The 21381-nt window shown below is 40.3% G+C and overlaps 1 protein-coding gene across 1 annotated transcript in view; it reads left to right on the forward strand.

Moving 5' to 3' along the window:
- USH2A (usherin) overlaps positions 1-21381 on the forward strand; it is a 443094-nt gene that overhangs the window by 320769 nt on the left and 100944 nt on the right. Inside the window, exons 50-52 of the mRNA XM_038760847.1 lie at positions 6990-7158; positions 12006-12227; positions 19395-19618. Of these exons, the coding sequence (XP_038616775.1) occupies positions 6990-7158; positions 12006-12227; positions 19395-19618 (615 nt within the window). The remainder of the gene's footprint in view (positions 1-6989; positions 7159-12005; positions 12228-19394; positions 19619-21381) is intronic.

Below are 21381 nucleotides of genomic sequence, written 5' to 3' on the forward strand. Positions count from 1 at the left end.
ATGCTCATGTTAGTTGCAGTTTAGACTTTGGATCAATAATGCCGGAGACAGTGGGAGTCTGCAAATGGTTTTTATTGACAGATATAGAAAATTCTTAGTTTGTAGGTAAGACTGCATGTAATGAAATATTGTCCCTGTTTATCAACAATAGCATCAAGCATGCAGTGACTAAAACTACTGGAGTTCTCTCAAGTTTGTCGGTCCAAGAAGACAGTGAGTAATTGTGAGAGTAAGGTATTTGAAGAATTCAGACCAAAACATAAATGATTCTGGCTAAGATATATTTAGCATTAGGGTTGTCATTCAATCAGTGGTAATCATTGAGCACTTACTGTGTGCACTGCACTGTACTAAGTGCTTGAGAGGGTAAAAAAGAATCAGTAGACACAGTCCCTGTCCTCAAGGAGCCTGATGGGGCTTACAGTAAAATCAAAGACACGAATATAGCATTTGCAAAATGTTTTTGTTTTTGTTTTTATCACAGCCAAGATTTGGTATTAACTTCAGGGAAGGTAGCATTTGAAGAATCAAATGTGCACTGACAGCACTACCCAAGAAATCAATTTTCATCTTACGATGTAGTAACATAATTTAGGAAAGATTGAATAAAGACTAAAAGGTTGAAATAAAAATATATAGATGCAAATATTCTTTTTTTTCCAGAAGGGAGAGAGAAAGAAAAGGAAAGTAAAATGTCAAGGAAACAATTCACATCATCTCCGTTAACTCTATTGCTTTTTTATGCTCATTCCATGGCTTAAGAAAGTGAACTGCTTTTTATACAAAGAGAAAATGGAGAATTGAACAACTACCCAGTGAATTTGAGCAGTATAGACAGCGTATTTGCATAAATCAATCCTAAAAGTCCAGTTTTTCCCTTAATAGCTTTTTCTCCCTCATAGATCTGAAAAAAATACCTCAATTTCATGCATCACTTAATATCAATAATAAGCATGATATTTGCTAATGAAGTGTGTGCCAAACACTGTGCTAAATTCTGGCTAGTTACAAACATGGGAAGGTTTTAGCCGTAGATTGGGTGAGAAAGGAGGAAATTGAGGCATCAAGGATGATATGAAGTTTATATGGTTCTGTCCCGGGGAAGATAATGATGTTGATGGAGATGGGGAAGTTAGGAGGGAAGGGAAGATTAGTGTGAGAAGTTCACTCTAGGACAAGTTGAGTCTGAAGTGCTGGCAGGACATCCAAGAGGAGCTGTCCTGAAGGCCAGAGGAGATGAAGGGTTAGTTCTGGGTTAAAGAGGTCAATTTATGAGTCATCTGCTTAGAGATGAAGCCATGCAAGTGGTGTGCATAGTACAGTGTTCTGCACAGAGTAAGCACCTAATAAATATGATTGAATGAATGAATGAGTTCCCAAGAGAGTGAATGTAGAGTCAAAAGAGCACAGGACCCAAAACAAAGCCTTATGATGATGATGATGATGATGCCATTTATTAAGCACTTACAATGTGCAAAGCACTGTTCTAAGCACTGGGGAGGTTACAAGGTGATCAGGTTGTCCCACATGGGGCTCACAGTCTTAAACCCCATTTTACAGATGAGGTAACTGAGGCCCAGAGAAGTGAAGTGACTTGCCCAAACTCACACAGCTGACTAGTGGCGGAGCTGGGATTTGAACCCATGACCTCTGACTCCAAAGCTCTTTTCACTGAGCCATGCTGCAAACCCACAGTTAGGAGATGAGGTAAGAGATGTTCAGTGGAGGAAGCAGTACTGGTTGGAGAGGTAGGAAGAGAACCATAATAGTCCTGAGTACTGGGAAGCAGTGAAGCAGCTACTCTGTGACAATAGAGAAGCAGCATGGTCCACGAGAAAGAGCCTGGGCCTGAGAGTCAGAGGACCTGAGTTCCAATTCCAGCTCCTCTACTTGACTGCTGTGTGACCTTAGGCAAATTGCTGGACTTCTCTCTGCCTCCGTTCCTTCACCTGCAAAATGGGGATTCAAAACCAGTTCCCCCTCCTACTCAGAATGTGAGCCCCATGTGGGACCTGATTATCTTGTATCTACCTCAGCGCTTAGTACAGTGCTTGGTATAAAGTAAGTGCTTAACAAATATCTCAATTATTCCTGTTACTGACCAATCACAGATGTGTATAAAGTTGCAAACCTGAGAGGATATGGAAAATTGCAGTGTTGTTGACAATGTAGGGAAGATGGAGATATTTAGTTTAATTTTGACATTATTTGAGGAGGAGGCAGGTATCCCCTGGAGACAGGAGGAAATAGAAGACTGGAAAGTAGGTGAAGCCGCTGATATATAGATTTAGAAGTTATCAAGACAGTAGATGAGCTGTTGAGACTAATTTCTGAATTTTATAACCTTTGGAATTAGACTTCATGTCACATAAAGATGCAGTGATGATACAAAAAAAAAATATTCTTTGTCCGGATAAAATATTTTATCACAATGAAGACCTTATTAAGGAAAAAGGTACTTAAGGACAGTCTCAGAGCTCATCCCACAATAACAATTTCATATGGCACATCACGTATAAAGTGGACAGGAAGAAAAACACAAGGAAAGAGAAACCTTTAGGAAACTCATGTATGCAAATATCATCCAATACAGTACTCATGAAACGAAAACATCACACTGAGCTGCTACCTGTAATACAATTGTTGTAATGCAATATATAAAAAGACGCCATTGAAAACTGATGCCCTAAAACTGCTTTGAGGTCAAGGACAGCATAGACGTTGTCAGTGATAGACATGGAAGGAAACCAGTTAAAATCCCAGAAAAAATGATTGTTTGAAAATGTCCTCTGCAGAGCTCATCAAATATTCCACAAGGATGTAAGTCCTCTTCCTGGGGGAAAAAACCCCCCACAGAACTTTAAAAATAAATATAGGAACCTCTTGGATCCCTCAGAGTAGGTGGGTGGGGGAAGACTTGTAATGTTCATTGTGATCCTGTGGAATTTTTAAAGGCAGTGAAGTCAGGCTCGAGCTGATCTCATCAAGAGTAGCCCCGTAATTTTCAGATTAAAAACCAACTGCCTCAGCTGTAGTCCTTGAAAATTCTGGTTTTAAAATCTCAGGCATCTGACTCTGCAATTGAATTAGAACAGGAAGCATCAGGGAATTCTGTGTAAGGATACGCCTCCTTGAGAGAAAGTCTTTCTTCTTGTTCATTTATCACAAATCCCTGAATTAATCATTATCTTACCTCCGGCATAGATAAAAAAACAACACAAGTTTCTCTGCAAACCAAGGACAAGCTTTCCACATTGCTATCAATTAACACACTTGGAGTCTAGCTAGTAAATACTTGTACACAGTACTTCAGGGGATCAGAGTCTTCTGTAGCCAAATATGGGCTGTTTGGACCTGCTCTCAGAATCAGATAGTTGGCCTCCCTAAGACAGGACATAACAGGACTCTCACTTCTGCTCCATATGATGCAACTATGTTAAACTCATTGTAGTGTCGTCCTGTGGAAATTTGTCAAACCTTTAAACCTAGAACTTTTTCCAGGTTCTCCCTAACAAGTTGGCCTTCCTCCAGAATGATTGGGCTCCCCTATGTTCACACAGGCATGGGTGCTGTGTAGAGGCAGTATGCCCTAGTGGGAAGAGCTTGGCAGAAGATCTGGGTTTGAATCCCAGCTTTTATACTGCTACCTGTATGACCTTGAGAAAATCTTTCTGGGCCTGTTTCCTCATCTGAAAAAGGGGTTAGATCATGAGTCCTGTGTGGAATAGGGGATGTTTCTAATAATAATAATTATTATAATAATTATTATAGTATTTAAGTGCTTACTATGTGCCCGGCACTGTACTAAGCACTGGGGTAGATACAAGATAATCAGGTTGGATACAGTCCTTGCCCCAAATAGGGTTTACGGTCTTCATCCCCATTTTACAGATGGGGTAACTGAGGCCCAGAAAAGTTAAGTGACTTGCCCAAGGTCACACAGCACACAAATGGTGGAGGTGGGATTAGAACCCAGGTCCTTCTGATCCCAGGCCTGTGATCTATCCACTATGCCACACTGTTTCTAATCTCGTAACCTTGCATTTAGTCCAAAATTTTGAACAAAATGGGCATTAAATAACCAGTCTACCTCCCCCTTAGACTGTGTCTAAGGATGGGGTCTGTAGCTGATTTGATTGTATTATATCTACCTGATTGCCTAGCACCGTGCCCGGCACATAGTAAGCACTGATCAAATATTGCTATTATTATTAGTGTCATTAGTAGAGATTTAATCTTTGTTACCAGTTGGAAAGAACAGCAACAGAAAACACCAAAGAGGAAGCATGCAAAATGCTATTTACTACTTGAAAGTAGTCTTATGGTATGATGGCAGCCTGAAGCTGATCCCAAGTAGACAATGCAGTAAGCACGGGAAGCCGAAATGAAGTTTACTGTCCAAGTTGTTACCAAGGAACTCTCTGACTCTGGGCAGAGGAAACAGTCTCCTCCCAGAATGTCCCAATGGCTTCTGGCTGGAAGAGGGGGCTTGTTCTACTGCTCCCTTCCCTGAGGTTCTCAGGCCAGGCTTTTTGTGATATAATATTTAAAACACACTGTTCAAACTGTGACCTTAGCTGTCTAATAAACTGGGCAAAATTTTGTTAAGGAAAATTAATTGAACACTGAGCATAGGAGTCAGCAAATACATAAAATGTATCTTTTAACCAAGAGAATATTTAGATTTAGCCTTAAGTATAATATGCAAATTTGGGGGGAATAGAATATTGTTGATAGGAAATTGTACAATGCTGTACAATTTTACAGTAATGTTTCTTAAAATTTTAGGGATGAAAAGGACTTTTAGGGATTGTTTAGTTGACCCCCTGTCTTCAGGAAGGAAGACATAAACAATCCCAGAATCTAAAGTAAGCATTACTATACACTAAGGGCCCAAATGCTGAGAGATGAAGTGGTCCAAATTCCTGCTGAAAGTGAACGTTTAAGGTAGAAATAATAATAATAATTGTGGCATTTGTTAAGGACTTAACTATGTGTCCCTGTGCTAGGCATCGGGATAGATACAAGTTAATTTGGTTGGACATGTGGAGCTATCAGTTTTAATCTGCATTTTGCAGATGAGGAAACCGAGGCACAGAGAAGTGAAGTGACTTGCCCAAGGTCACACAGCAAGGAAGTGGTGGAGCCAGGATTAAAACTGAGGTCCTTCTGACTCCCAGGCTCATGCTGTATCCAATAGGCCACACTGCTTCTAAGAATAGGTTGTCCTTTGTAGGTCACCAGTGATCATGTCATGCCCAAAACTTTCAAAGGGCTTGATGGAAAATTCAACTGTAAGATTCTTGAAGGCAGGTGGGCTGTATCTTTTACTCAATCGCTAGTATTTAGTGAACCCCTACTGGAGGCAGAGCACTAAGCTAAGCAGCTGGGAGAGTACAGTAAAGTTATTAGATTCATTCCTACCCTGTGCTCCAATCTGATTATCTTGTATGTAACCCATCACTTAGCACAGTGCTTGGCACATGGTTAGTGCTTGACAAATGCCATTATTATTCTCATTATTAATATTTTACAACCCACCATTTGCATATTCCCCCCAACACTTATAGTACTCTATTGAAAGTGGGTACCCAGTAAAAACAAGTGATACTGATATTAGTACTGTGTTTGATCTGTAAAGAAAGTAAATCTTTAATGGCTAATAGCAATTATTAATGCAATTTTTAAGCACTTAACGACATGCAGAGTGCTGGGGTGAATACAAGATAGATCAGATACCATCTGTCCTACACAGGGCTGTCCCACAAAGGGCTCACAATCTAGAGCCCTTATCAAACTGTTTAGCATAAATTATCCAGAAAACTGTCTTGACTTTCCTCTTGACTTTGCAAGTGCTGACAGAGCCATAGATTTTGAGTTAAGAAGTCATGTCAGATTTTTGAAACTTTTATTTTGAAAAGGAGAAAATAAGCACTATGCAAACGGGTCCTTTTTGAAGAGGCAGAAATAGATTCCATTTTCTTCTTTGCTGTGATAAGGTTTGTTAGTGTGGTTGATCCAGACTGGAGGGGGCTCAAAGTGAAGAGAAAAAAGGGAAAATTCCACTCAAACAGTTGTGTTGTTTTGCTGAATGCATTTTTCATCTAGCCACAGGAAGTATACATTCTAATTAATGGAAGCACGCAGAGTGTGGATTCTGAGGCTACATTTCAGAATGCTTCCATAGTGTCATTCCTTATGTATACAGTGTGTTAGTCTATTGGCCCAACCGTAAGCATTCAAATAATTATTTGATTATTCAAGCATATAATTTTGTCTTCAGTACGTGGAGAAAGTCCAGAGTGAAGAGAGCTCTTCAAAATTCATTTCCATGTAAATTTTCCCTTTTTGTAAATGGTGACCTTTGATCTATAGATGAAATAATTATATAAGTTGAAATCTCATTGTCTGAAGATTGCTGCCATAAATAAAGGATCATGTATTAGGACACTACCTTTTTAAGGAGTCCCAAGCTCCGAAGTGGAATTTGGTTTCCATGTATGATTGGTTTTTCAGATCAGATGTCTAATCTTGGAAAATAAAGACTACTTAAGGAGGGAATCTCATCTACATATCTAAATCTTCTCTACATGGAGAGAGTCAGGCCTTTCAAAGATGATTCATATTTATGGAATATTTTATCAGGGCACAGCAGAGTTGAAGGCCAAAAAGTAGTTGTTTTATGTCAGGTGTTGTTTATTGAAACTTAGGCATGCTAGTGGGAACAGTTGTAGCAGAGTAACATTTTTTTCAGCAGCAGTCTTATTTATTTGGTCTCGGAACAGGGGTTTATGGGAAAACAATTTTTACATGTATGATTTTGTCATAGAGCTTTATATGTTAACAACTGCCCTATGGGGTTTACAGATGACACTGTTCATGTGAGGGAGTGTGGATGACAAGACCAATATGCAAAACTAACAATCCTTGCCACACTCCTCACTTCTAAATATGGCCCCATGGATTTCTATTTTTTAAACTACTTTTAGGAATGCTGTAATGGAATCCTTTACACCCGGAAGTCCAGACACATCTGCTGTGAAGACAAGTACATCTTCTCTGGTCTCAATTCGTCAGGAGTTTGTTGCGGTGGCCAGATGCAGGAGGTGAAACCCCAGCATCGGTGCTGCCAAGGTCACTACACTAAAGTCTTGCCAGGTAAAGGAGTGTGTGTGTGTGTGTGTGTGATTCAATCCAAAGAAACAAAGCTGTGTAAAGGGAAGTCTCCATTTATGCACAGTCATGGAGCGAAGTAACTGCATGCAGGTGCACTTAATCCGAAAACTCATTTTGAATACATTTCAATGCCACATTTTGACTGAAGAGGAAATCATACATACTTGAAGCTGCCTTTCTTCCTCTCCCATCCCACTCCCTAGTAGAGGTGATGATGAGCATGGTAAAAACCCAGGGATCAAAATGATGGAAGAAGAGGAATCAAGGCTTGTGAAAATTGCATCCTGTGTTAATGCAGCATAGAAAATGGCCATGTCACTGGGTGTCAACTTCATTTCATCCTTATTGCTAAACTTGCTCTCTTAGTTTGGAGAAATATGGGCAGCAGATGGAAGGTGCTCTCCTTGCCCCTCATTTAGTACCTGGCTAACTCATCCCAATACTCTTAGAAGGAGGGGAGAAATCATTTCTACAAACCAATGCATGTTCTGTTCTGTCATCATCTCGCCGTGTAACAAAGACAATAATCAGTCCCTTCCTTTTCACCTTAGGCATCCTGCAATCCAGTTCACTTGTCTTTGCCTTAAAATAAAGAGCTTTAGTATTTTGTTAAAACAACAACAACAAAAAACCAACTCAAAAGACAAACGAGTAAGCCAAAGCTTTGAGAATTAATCAATTGTACTGTATACAGAGACTGCATTAAGTGAAAGGAAAGGAAAATAGAGGTAGTAGACCTGGCCCCTCCCTTCAAGAAGCTTACTTACAATCCAACAGGGGGAAACTGACAGACATTAGAATAACTTGCAGATAGAGGAAGGAAAGAAAAGGCAACGGGCAAATGTTGGAAAATAAGAGCAGTGAAATTAGTAGAAAGTTGAGCTGTTACCCGGAGAATTCCTAAATTGAAGTGGTAACATTTGAGCATTATCATTTAGAGAATCAGTCAATCAATCAATTGTATTTGAGTGCTTACTGTGTGCAGTGCTTGGGGGAGTACAATGCAACAGAGTTGGTAGACATGTTCCCTGCCCACAATGAATGTATAATCTAGAGGGATCCAGTTAACCTTGCAAATACTTTCTTTCCCAATGCTGTTGTTAGCCACCATTTATCCCAGGAAATTGGTGGAGTAGTGTTTTCATTTTTATCAATTTATCCACTAGGGGAAGAACTAACTAAAACCCCGAAATTGAGGTTTGGTGAGAGGGATTGGTAGATCTTTCAAATTACCAACTCTAATCTATGAAATAAATACCAGTGAGAGATGGTAAGACTCCACAACCCAGTTTGGAATGTGTACTGAGAAACTGCTCTGGTCCCAGGGTCTTTGGTTACAAAAGCTTAGTCAGAACACATTTTTTCCTAAGTTAAATTACAATCTGCTTTTACATAAGTGCTGCTGTTTCTGGTTCTGCGGCTGGGGTATTAAATAACTCACTATCAGCTATCTTATCCCAATGAGCCAGTTAGGTCCTGGTGTAGGGAGTTGGATGTCTGTGGAGGAGCAATCATTAACACTTTGAAACCACTTAGTGCCCTGAAGCAGTAATTCTCTAAGCAGTGATACCCAGAAATAGTTTAACTCTTCCAACCAGCTTCCAAATTACCCCTTGGGAGTAACTAACCCACTGGGAGAATTGGGCTTCCCTGTACTTTTCCTTCCTCTTTAAAAATAGATGAAGTAAACTCTGGGTTTTCTTGGTCTCTAGTCAGGCCATTTGATAAATTTTGCCTCAGCATAGGGCAAGGCATACTGCTTGTTTCTGCCATTCAGGTTTGCATTGGATAAACCTCCAGTAAAACTGGACTTTACAATTAAATGGATATGTCTGCATAGTGTGAGACTAGAGTTTTTCAGCAGATTCCTTTTTCATAAACTAATGCTAAGCTCAATGAGACCAATTCTTCCAGTCCCTAAGCTAAATTCCTGGTGGTAAATTAAGTCCTTTGGGAGGAGCATTAATTTACCTGCACTAGCACATCATACTAGGTTCTTGGAAATATTCTTGTCGCTTTGGGTCCATTTAACGTCTTGCATCATTGCCTCTACATTAGAAAATAAATTCGCCAGAAACCAAGTCTTAAGCTTCTCTTACAGTGTTGGATGCAGGGTGTTGCACAAAGTGGGTGTTAAATGAAAACAACTACCGGTAGTATCAAATTTTCTCTAGTGCTTAGTACAGTGTTCTGTATAATGCAGGTGTTCAATAACTACTATTGAAATTCTATTACCACATGCAGTTGTGTGCACAGTATAATCTTAACAAAATGCCACACTTCTCCAGAAGACCAGGCAAGGGGCTCATTATTACTAAACATTGAGATGTCCACAGTGGCTATAAGCACCTAGCCTGAGTTGTTTCTTTAACCTTTCAAGTTTCATAAACTAGAATATCAGTTTGCCCACCAATAAGGAATGTGGGGGTTTTTTCCTACTATATGAAAAAGCTGTTTGAAAAATCACTTTTTTATGGTATTAAGTGTCAGGCACTGTTCAAAGTGCTGGGGTAGCTACAAAGTAATCAGGTTGGACACTGCCCATGCTTCACATGGGGCTCACAGTTTTAATCCCAATTTTACAGATGAGGAAACTGAGACACAGAGAAGTTAAGTGACTTCCCCAAGGTCACCCAGCAGACAAACGACAGAGCCGGAACTAGAACCCAGGTCCTTCTGACTCCCAGGCCTGTGCTCTATCCACTGGGCCTTGAGACTTCTCACTTTTTCTTAATTTTGCATACTGAAAAAGAAAAGCAACTTTTCAAGAGATCCTGAAGCCTCTCCGAAGAGCTGGTGTTAGGTAGTTATATAAGCCTGGTTGCAAGTAATTTTCAAGTCAGGAGCTAAAAAGCTTGCATTACCCATGGGTTGGTGCCTATTCCCTTTACCCAGAAGTGCTTGAATTTCTGCCAAGCTCATCAGTACCTCCTGAGTTCCAATACCTTACAAAGTAATTCATATATCACAATATTCAAATGTGTTCCATGATGTCATCAGAAAAATGCTTTCACATGGGAACACCAGAGAAAGCATTTTGCTGGGCTCATTAATCTCAATGTACTGAAAGGGGGAAATTTTATTCTGTGACCTCTATCCTCATCCAGTGGTCTATGATAACTAGTTTAACATTGTTTACATTAGGGAAGAAACCATGGTGACCCCAAACCATTGAAAAGGACTTCAAATTGCATGAAAATTTGAACAGCCACAACAACAGTAAAAAAGTTTACTAACCTACATCAGAGAAAGGAGGTGGATATTGTAATTTTTATAGATGGATCATAAACTGTTTTCAAGTAATATTTATTGCTTTCCCTTGTTTCTCCCTCTTTATCCCAAAGGGCAGTGCATGAACGATGCTGGTCACTTTTTTCCTTTTTTATAAATATGCTAATAACCCCAAGCTAAATGTTAATGTGGGTCACTCTTTGATAAGGATAACAATTAACTGGTAAGGCTGCATGGTAGCTTTCAGAGAGAAAACATTTTCAAGCAGAGCTTGGAATGGATCCCATTTTGAGAGGTTAATGAGAAGGTGAATGATCCTTTGTATCTTATGTCTAATAGTCCTTTTACCAAAAAAAAAAATCAGTTTCATTTTTCATTGACATAGCCTACATTCTGCATCTATGAGGTTTTTCTTCAGGAACTAAATTGGATTCTCATAGGTTGGGGCAACTCTGGTAAAACTAGCTAAACTGACATGTATTTTTATATGCTAAATATGTTGGCATGCCTTTTTGTTTATTGTTGGGTTGCTTGGATAAGGGTATTTATACAGAGTGTTCTCTAAGCATGCATGTTTCCCAGTCTTTGTTTGGCCAGCTTGATGGCCAGTTCATTGCCAATATTATGCCAAAGGCAGGAAGATTACAAATTAGGAAGACTGAATTATCTTGCTTCCAAAAGTACATAAATACATAACAGTATTCCAGTTCTAAGCCTGAAATCTTGAAAATTTACCTGGCAGGAGGAATGAAAGGACCCAATCAGTCTGACAACCAAACCAAGAACAAAATAATCAGTATTAGCTGAGTCGTCTTCATTTACGTGAAAGGCAGTGCCTGCAGTCCATACACTAATGGGGAATAGGGTGGTTGTCACGTCTGTATATTCAGCCTTAGACCGGTAACACCACCATTACTATTATTACCACCACTGTGTATGTCTCTCTGAATTATGCAATTACTTGAAATTTCAGAGAGCCATGATACAATGAAAAGCAGATGATAGTCACACTTATTCTGTAACTGTGATATTTACATGCTTCCTATGTGCCAAGTACTTTAAGTGCTGGTGAGGATAAAATACTATCAGATCATACAAAGCCCTTGTCCCACCACTCACAGCCTTAGGGAGTGGGAGAATGGATATTTACTCCTCATTTTACCATGAGGAAACTGAGGCAGAGAAAAGTTAAGTGACTTGCCCAAGGTCACTCAACAGGCAAGTGGTGGAGGCAGGATTAGAACCATGGGCCCCTACTCCTAAACCCATGCTCCTTCCACTGGGCCCTGATTTCTCTACTTTTGACATTACCTCTTAAATATAGGGTTTATGAACAAGAGTGCTGTGTAGCATGAAAAACAGTTGTCAAGTTACAGTTTAATTTTCTAATGCCTTGGGGAAAAAAAAGTGAGGGTTTTTGTTACTGCTTGTGTGTGTGTGTTTTTGTGCATGTGCTATAAAAAAGTTGCAATCCCATCCAAGAATAGGGATCTGAAAGAGTGCAGCGAGTAATCTTAGTTATATATCACCTCATAGGTGACATTATAATCACTGGCAGTTTGAAACTTACAATCACCACTACTGTCCTAAATTGGCAGGTGAGGTCTGCTGTTCAAATAATGACGAGCCCAGAATTTCGGTTGGCATTGGTGACTCCTGCTGTAGAAAGAAGCCCTACTCTTCCTCAGGAGATCAGATCTGCTGTGCTGGGTTACTTCATGATGGCTTTGAAAAGCAGTGCTGTGGGAGAAAGATCGTGAGCCAAGATTTAGTTTGCTGTGGCGGAGCAGAAGAGGGGATGATTTACAGTCGTCTTCCAGGTAAGATATCCCTATGAACTTAGGATTCTGTAGCTTTAAACAGATATGAAGAATAACTTGTATATAAAATTTGACAAATCAAAGTTCTCCTTAGAAAAGCAGCATTGCCTAGTGGATAGAGCATGGCCCTGGGAGTTAGAAGGACCTGGGTTCTGATCCCAGCTCTGCCAGTTGTCTGCTGTGTGACCTTGGGCAAGTTATTTAACTTCTCTGTGCCTGTTACTTCATGTGTAAAATGGGGATTAAGTCTGTGAGTCCTTTGTGGGACAGGGACTATGTTCAGCCTGATTATCTTGTATCTACCCCAGTGCTTAGAACAGTGCCTGACACATAGTGAGTGTTTAACAAATACCACAATTATTATTACTTCTCTATTTTAGGGAGAACTGAGTCCCTCTTCAAGTTAAGGACCATCCCTCAAATTCCATTCCATTTAAAGATCCCATGTAAGGATCGCCACTCAGTATTCACTTCGCTCACACTGTTTCGTGGTCTTTTAACCTATGAAAAAACTGAATCACAAAGTTAAAACCTGGACAAATCACATGGTTATTGATGGTAGAGTTTATTATTAATAACAATAATAATAATGGCATTTGTTACGTGCTTACTATGTGCCAGGCACTGTACTAAGCACTGGGGTGGATCCAAGCAAATTGGGTTGGACACAGTCCCTTTCCCCCGTGGGGCTCACAGTTTCAATCCCCATTTTATAGATAAAGGAACTGAGGCACAGAGAAGTGACGTGACTTGCCCAAGGTCACACAGCTGACAAGTGGCAGAGCCATAGAACCTAGGTCCTTCTGACTTCCAGGCCTGTACTATCCACAAGGCCAAGCTTCTTCTTCATTCCCTGGCTCAGAGGAGTGGGGATCCCCTTCCCCTTTTGCCATCCCCCCACCATCCAACCCAACCCCATCCATAACAGGCAAGAGTCTGGTTCTCTGGACATGGGTTGGGATTAGAAAGAATATATGGGTGGTGGGGAAACCCAACCCAACCCAACCCCTTCACCTTCACCATGATCTCCCAAAATTGTCACCAACCCAACTACTTCACTGAGCACTGCAGGAGAGAAAGATAAGTTTGAAAGAAAAGTATAGAGGGATGGAAGAGGGGATAAAGGAGAGAGTCAAGTTTAAAGGGTGGTTAGATGTTGAGGAATGCCCCAGGTTCCCAAACTGGAGAGACAGTGAGGCAGATATGGAGTAGGGGGGAGGGGAGGCATGGTGGGGATGAATAAACCAGAGGGCTGGGAGGTTGATGGCAAGGAGTTAGGCAATGCTTAGAGATTCCAAGTACTCAGTCCTTCTTCTCTTTCCCATCCAAGAGCTTTAAATTCTGGCTGGGCTGGGATGTTGATAGATCAGATGTGCTAGTGCTGGGGCACATGAAGAGATATTCTGGCCGTAGGCTGAGTCAGGCACAGATCAGTCGATCACTCAGTAGTATTTATTGAGTGATTACTGTGTACAGAACACTGTTCTAAGTATTTGGGACAGCAGAAAACTAGAGTTGGAAGACTCGATCCTTGCTTTCAAGAATCCTATAATCTAATGATTTCTGCCTGGGATTTTTGTAAGCTTGGTAGGCATCTTTATCATTTCTGCAGCTCACTATAAAAACACCACTGCCCCCCTGCTCTGACCCCCAAACCTGGCCAAAGGAGGAAAGAGGGGATATTTTGTGCAGTAGTCAGCTCAGGAATGCTTATGCTGACCCTGACTGCATCTAGGATTTCCCAGGCAGCTCAACAAAGTTTAGGATCAGGGCAAGCATTCTGAAGCTGAGAGCAACATTGCTTATAGATGCTACTCCAGAGCTATTAAACAGCTAGAGAGATCTCATGTTTATACTGTATTAATTGGCCCAAAATGTTTCCCTCTGCATTTTATTATCCACCATGTACATAAATCATAATTATGGCATTTAAGTGCTTACTGTGTGTCAATTACTCTACTAAGCTCTGGAGTAGAAACAAGAGAAGCCTAAGTAAGAGGGAGAACAGGTATTGAATCCCCATTTGCAGATGAGTGAACTGAGACACAGAGAAGTTAAATGACTGGCTCAAAGTCACACAGCAAGTATGTGGTGGAGTCAGGATTAGAACCCAGGTCCTCTGACTCCAAGGACCCTGCTATTTCAACTAGGTTGTGCTGCTTCTCAAAATAGTAAGATGCGAACATTTAGGTCAAATGATTGACTTTGGTTAGAAGCACTGTCACTGTGGTGCAGCAGTAGGAGCAGGAATTGAAATTTAAAAAAAAAACAAAAAACCAAACACCCTCAGGAGAAACTTCTGTATTAGAAGCAGTTGAAAATGTTCCTTTCTAGTTAATGATTTCCTCAGCAAAACAGCTCCCTCAACTACAAGTGAACTAGGTTAGCTCTAGTGCTCCACAAATCCAAAATTTGAGCCTGTGACTGACATAGTGGTAGGGGAAAAGCTAGCTGAGACAATGAAACCTCTTCCCTTCCTCATCCCTCATTCTGTCTTGAAGAACTGTTAGTCAATCAGCGGGTTCATGCTGAATTACGTTTTGATTTGCACTGCTCCCCAAATCTCACTGAGACCCTGTTATTTCATAACTCACAGTCACATGTGCATTGAAACATGAATTCCAAAATCTCGCCCTTTCTCCCTGCACTGCATTGTGCGGCTGCCATGAGACCTGGCTGGCTCGTAAAACATCTCTTTATGTACTTTATTACTTAAACTCTTTTATTTGCCTGCAGGAGCCCTTTAACAAAATCACATTGAATTGACTTTCTCACACCAAATCAAATCTCCCTGGTCCCAGTTCAGTTGTCTTTGTCAATATGTATTTTATAAATGGAGTGAATTAACAGATGCTGTTGGAACAGAAGTGCTGGGGTAGCGTTTATGCTTTTAGTGCTCTCTCTGGGCAGATGAGTTGCATAGGAGTGTAATACAGGTATCGTGGGATGAAAGACTCATTCTCCATTTCAATGCATATGTATCCTTAACCATTTTCTTGAATTTATTTTTAAGCCTTTTTTCCTTTTTAAGTGAGGCTGATAGGGTCTAGTTTGTACTGCTAATCTTCAGTTGGGTGTGTTGACATCCCTTGATATTAAGGAGTGAAAACGATATGTGATGTCATTCAGAAGTTGGCTGAGAGGACGTATTTTTCTGTCCACCATTGTAAAACCAGGCAGAAGCTTACATTCCGAAAGTGTTGGGTGGTGATTTCTGCTGTGATTCCCAACCTTGCTGCCTGCGCAGCAAATTGGGCTGTGTTTGCACATTGTGCTGCATTTGGCCTCTCACGGTATCCAGTTACTTTTGCAGGAAAACAGTTCCTATATTGCTGAACAAAGATCCAAGGTATACCAAAATCAGAGCGGTCCTGGGGCAAACGGGGAATCCATCAGACATATCCAATTGAAAGATTTTTTTTTTTTTTGTCCAGTGCTGCAATCATTTTTTTTTTCTGAAGTGTAGTGACAGACTGGTGTTTTAAACAAAGGTGTACTTGGAAAATTTTGGCATTGGCATCCTACTTCTGACCCTTTGAAATGTATGTGTGGCTAGCCATGGTCATGAATTTGTTTCATTCTATAGGTAGGGGGCGGGGAAGATCTGTGTCTGCCTTGAGATCTTGATGTCCTTCACTAGTTTGGCTCTAGCAATTGACTCCTTGATCCCAGGAGCTGAGTCCTTCATATTTGCTTGATTTCTAAACTCTAGCCCGGAGTCCCAATATCCAAGACCATAGTTTCCAGAGTAGCCTATGTGTTCCCTGGTTGTGGGTCTTAGTGAAGCAGCGTGGCTCAGTGGAAAGAGCATGGGCTTGGGAGCCAGAGGTGATGGGTTCTAATCCCGGCTCCGCCACTTATCAGCTGTGTGACTTTGGGCAAGTCACTTAACTTCTCTGTGCCTCAGTTACCTCATCTGGAAAAGGGGGATTAAAACTATGAACCCCACGTGGGACAACCTGATTACCTTGTATATCCCCCAGTGCTTAGAACAGTCCTTGGCACATAGTAAGCGCTTAACAAATACCAAAATTATTTATTATTATTATTTACCTTCTTGACATGGAACCATCAACTTTCATATTCCTTTTCCCTTTTTTCGTAACAGTCAGTTTCACAGATGTATTAAATTAGTAATTCATCATCACTGTGATTTTATTATCTCAGGTGCAGGGCTGAACATTCAATAATTGTCAAGATAAAAGCCCTCTTGCGAAAAGGGAATCTTTCTTCTAACTTGTTCATTTTCTCATTGGTGTACAATGTACGAAAGCTTCTCAGAGGCCTTCAGTACTTGCTTTTTATTTGATTTGAAAACCAGCATTTAGGAGTCTGATAACTCTTTTACTGGTTTCCTAAAATCTGCATCTTGTTCAGAGGTAGTCCCTATCTTTGCGCAGATTTAATGACAAGCTTTGGAAGAATGGATCGATCCATCAATAATACTTGGCCTATTTTGTTTTTCTTGGGGCATATTTAAAATTGTGCATTGTTGGTGTCGAAGTTCAAAAGTCAAGTGCTACGTGTGATAAATTAGGTAGGGGTCAAAAGCTATTGCAATGCCAGTTCGAAATATTGTCTGTCTCTGCATTTGCAGCTCATTCATGCTGAAGTGATGCACTATGGGAATTACTACCAAACTCTGCTCTGCAACATCTGCTCTCCCTAAGTGAGTTAGTGAACGTCAGACATCTTTATGTCAGAATATTGCAGTGATGGATGCAGTCTTCAGAAAATGCTGCATAAAAATCTGGTGTGCCGTTCTGGCCATTAAGTGAAATTACTATTTAAATTAATGGCACTGTCACAGTTTATCTGTGCAAAGAATGAACGCTGATTAGGGTATTAAGTAATTAGCAATTTATCACACTGGAACAAGGTTGATAATAATTAAAGAAGTAATGGTTTACCAAAGGAACTAGAAAGGGAGTCACTTCTTGTTATGTGAGTGAAATCTTGGTTGAAAAATTTAATTCAGTTAAACAAAGATGAGGCTCTCGGTGGAAGAAAGCATCCTTTTTTTTCCCCTGTGTAAAAACAGTTCATTATCGAAATTTTAGTTGGCCTGTCAAAAATCCCTCAGAGCAGTCAAATGCTTGGTTATGTGTTTCAAATTAGGTCAGTGTCTGCATTTTGACTTTTGACTTAAAATCTGGTGAAACCACAGTGTAATTTAGGAAATGAGATGTATTCCACTCTCTGAAACCCAGCTTTCACATTCTGATTGCTGTGGAAAATAGCAACGTATTGTTATAAAGGCAGTTTGCTGGGGATGATGGTAAGGGAATCCAAGGTTGTATGTGAAGTCCCGATGTGTAGAATAGAGAAATGAGAGAACCTTGAGATTGTTTGTTTCCTTTTATTGTCTTGGTAATGTATCATTTTCTTCACAGCCAAAATTCAGGTTCTCCTGCTGGGTATGGTTTGAGACAACTTTTGTGAACATTGAACAGTTCAGAATATCAGGTCAGAGCATAAAATAAAAAAAAAAAACCTATTCCTTTTTCAAGGCAACAGTTTTAACAAGACTATTTTGAAGCACATCTAGCCAAATACCTGGGAGAGCAAGACTTATCACAGCCACCTTTGGATCACACTCAGTATCAAGTAACAAGGTGGCAGCAAAAACAATGCCATCTTGCAGTTCAGTCAGAAGACCAGTTTGAAAGCAGTGTTTGATGCAGCACATCTTCACTGGTAGCAGGATACCTAAAAAGCTTATAGTTTAGTGAACTGAAGTGGAGAAACCACAAGCAAGGAGAACAGAAGAAACATTCGAAAGTCTCAGTGGAGCAAAACCTCAGATAATGTGGCATAACTATAGATAAGTTAGGAGACACCATCAGAAGACAGATCTTATTGAGGTGCAACATTTAAAAGTGACATTCAAGATCAGGATGCTAAGGGAAATATGAAGAATGTACCAGACACTTGGGGTAGCAAGAGTGATATTGCAGAATGCAATTTTTATAGGGGCCCAATATGGAAAGGCTTGCCAGTCTCAACTGAGTTTTATCTCATAAATTCACTGACATGGATAAAATTGCATCCTCAGTAGCATCATCCCTCAAACCCCCAGAAGATGGAGAGAAGTGAAAAGGGATACAAAAAAGGGAGATATAGATTTTTTTAAACTCTCTTAGGCTGTGATCTCCATGTAGGACAGAAACGGTGTCTGGTCTGGTTATCTTGTACCTATACCAGCGCTTAGAATAATACTGGCACAAAGGAAGTGCTTAACAAATAATATTGTTATACTATCATCATTATTGTTATTATTCATAATAAAAGAGATAACACAAAATAATATTTTGGGGGCTTTTCACTTTCAAATGTCTTGAACCAAATTGAAATTGAGAGTAGAAATCTAGAGGCTAAATAATTTCTATTTGGAAAGCACCAGGACAGTCTTCTTTTGGTGGATTTTTTTAATGGCATTTGTGAAATGCGTACTATATGCCAGGCACTGATGTAAGTGCTGGGATAGGTACAAGATAATCATGTTGGACACATTCCCTGTCCTACATTGGGCCCACAGTCTTAATCCCCATTTTCAGGTGAGGTTAGTTAGGTACAGAGAAGTTAAATGACTTTCCCAAGGTCAGACAACAGACGAGTGGCGAACTGGGATTAGAACCCAGGTCCTTCTGACTCCCAGGACCGTGCTGTAACACTAGGCCACTCTGCTTCTCATGTGGAAAACAACTCTTTTAAAGTGTATTCTTAAGGCCAGTTTTATTCTCTTATCTGATCAATCATCAATTGAAATCTACCTTGAGTATTAGATCTATGATTCAGAGATTATATGATTTCCATTGCCAAGTTAATCCTCACATCCCATAATGTATTCCTGAATAAGCTATTTAGGATTGTGACATTCTATATAGGTGGATTTCAGAGAGAGATTCAGACATATTATTTATGGAGCATCAAGCATATTTGGATAGACAAAGTTTCCAGCAAACATCCCTAATTGTTTTTGAGTCCATATGGAAATAAGAACTCACAGTTCATTAGGATCACATTTGGGATGAATGCTACTCTGGAAATCCTTGTACAATTTCTGCAATTGCCGAGGTTCCATGTTTTTGTGCTGAACTTTATAGTGGTCACAGTTTTTTTCTATCTTTCCATTTCATCTACATATATACTGCTTTATTGTTGCAGGGATGTTCTGTTGTGGGCAGGATTATGTGAATATATCAAATACCATATGCTGCTCAGCTTCCAGTGGCAAGTCGAAAGCACATGTTAAGAAGAATGACCCAGTGCCAGTAAAATGCTGCGAATCTGAACTTATTCCAAAGAGCGAGGAATGCTGTAATGGAGTTGGATATAATCCTTTGAAATATGTTTGCTCTGACAAGATTTTAGCTGGAATGATGATGGAGGTAATTGTTAGGAAACCTCTTGGAAGCTCTGATTTGACAATGGAAAGAGAAATTTGTTGTTCATAACTATTTTTTAAAAACAGGAATATAAAAACTCCTGTGTGCATTATTCATTTTCACATTACATCCATATTAATACCAAATGAGTTCCCCATGATTGATGTTATTGCAATGAATTCTAAAGGAATTAATAATGATTTGCTGCTGCTGCTTGTGAAGCTTTGCCCGACACTTTCAGATCACTTCCGTGGCTAAAAGGCCATAGACCAAGGGGCCAAGCACAGATAACCCAGTGCAGTTGTAAGCTTGCCAGTAAATTCCTTGTGGGGCTAGTGAAGGAGAACTGAGGCTGAGTTGATCTAGATCTGCTCTGGGCAAGCGTCTTTTCCCTGTTCTACCTTTAGCCCTCAGTGGAGGGTGTGGACACTGTAGATCCTGTAAATTCATGTATATTGCATTCTCTGGGACAGAGCAGGGCTAGTTAACATCCTACTGAACTCCCTCCAAGAGAAAACATGAATGGGGCTATTTGTCTAACCATTTATTTTTATATTCTCTGATGCCGTACATATTCCTGTTTCATGTTAGGATCAAACAAAACCTAGCTCTGTGCCCCTGAAACGTACTGGCTTTCTAATCACTGATGATTAGGACTTGACTAAAAAGACTTGACGTGGTCATAGAACCTCAGATAGGTTTTGCGGAAAGCAGCATGACCTAGTGGAAAAAGCAGTGGGAGTCAGAGGGCATGGATTCTAATCCTGGCCCTGCCACCTACTTGCTGTATGACCCTGGGCAAGTCACTTACCTTCTCTGGGCCTCAGTTCCCTCATCCGCAAACCTGTTCTCCCTCCTATTTAGACTGTGAGTCCCATAGGACTTGATTATCTTGGGTCTACCTCAGTATTTGGCACAGAGTAAGTATTCAGCAGATGCCAATTCTTCTCATTATTGTTATAATTATTATTATTATTATTATTATTATTATTTTGCAAATGAATTTACCATGTTCCCTGTGGGCTACCACATAGGATTTGGGTGTCTGGATTTATTGTTTTCTAGATAGTAGGGTGTTAATAATCACTTGTTACCCAACTGACCTGAAGAATGTGAAGAAGACACCACTAGCAGTGAATAAAATTAGATAAGCAGCTTTCAAAGGGGAATTTGACCTTCCACAAGGCAAAGAATGAGTTCTTTATGTATATTTTAGATAGCAGTGGTTCTGCCTGGGTATTGGGGAAGCCAACGGGCCTCTGGGAAAGAACATGGGCCTGTGAGTCAGAGGCCCTGGATTCTAATGAAGCAGCGTGACTTAGTGGAAAGAGCATGGCCTTGGGAGTCAGAGGATGTGGGTTCTAATCCCAGCTCTAATCCCAGTTCTAATCCCACCCAGAGGATGTGGGTTCTAATCCCAGTTCTAATCCCATTTGTCTGCTGTATGACCTTGGGCAAACTACTTAACTTCTCTGGGCCTCAGTTACCTCATCTGTAAAGTGGGGATTAAGACTGTGAGCCCCACTTGGGACAACCTGATTACCTTGTAAGTGCCCCAGTGCTTAGAACAGTGCTTGGCACATAGTAAGTGCTTAAAAAATTCATTAATAATAATGCTGATTCCACTATTTAATTGCTGTGTGACCTTGGACAAGTCACTTCTCTGTGACTCAGTTCCCTCATCTGCAAAATGGCAACTCAATACCCATTCTGACTCTTACTTATTCTGTGAGTCCCATGTGGGACCTGCCAATCTTGTATCTACC

This window comes from Tachyglossus aculeatus, chromosome 19 (assembly GCF_015852505.1).
Source record: "Tachyglossus aculeatus isolate mTacAcu1 chromosome 19, mTacAcu1.pri, whole genome shotgun sequence".
NCBI lineage: Eukaryota > Metazoa > Chordata > Mammalia > Monotremata > Tachyglossidae > Tachyglossus > Tachyglossus aculeatus.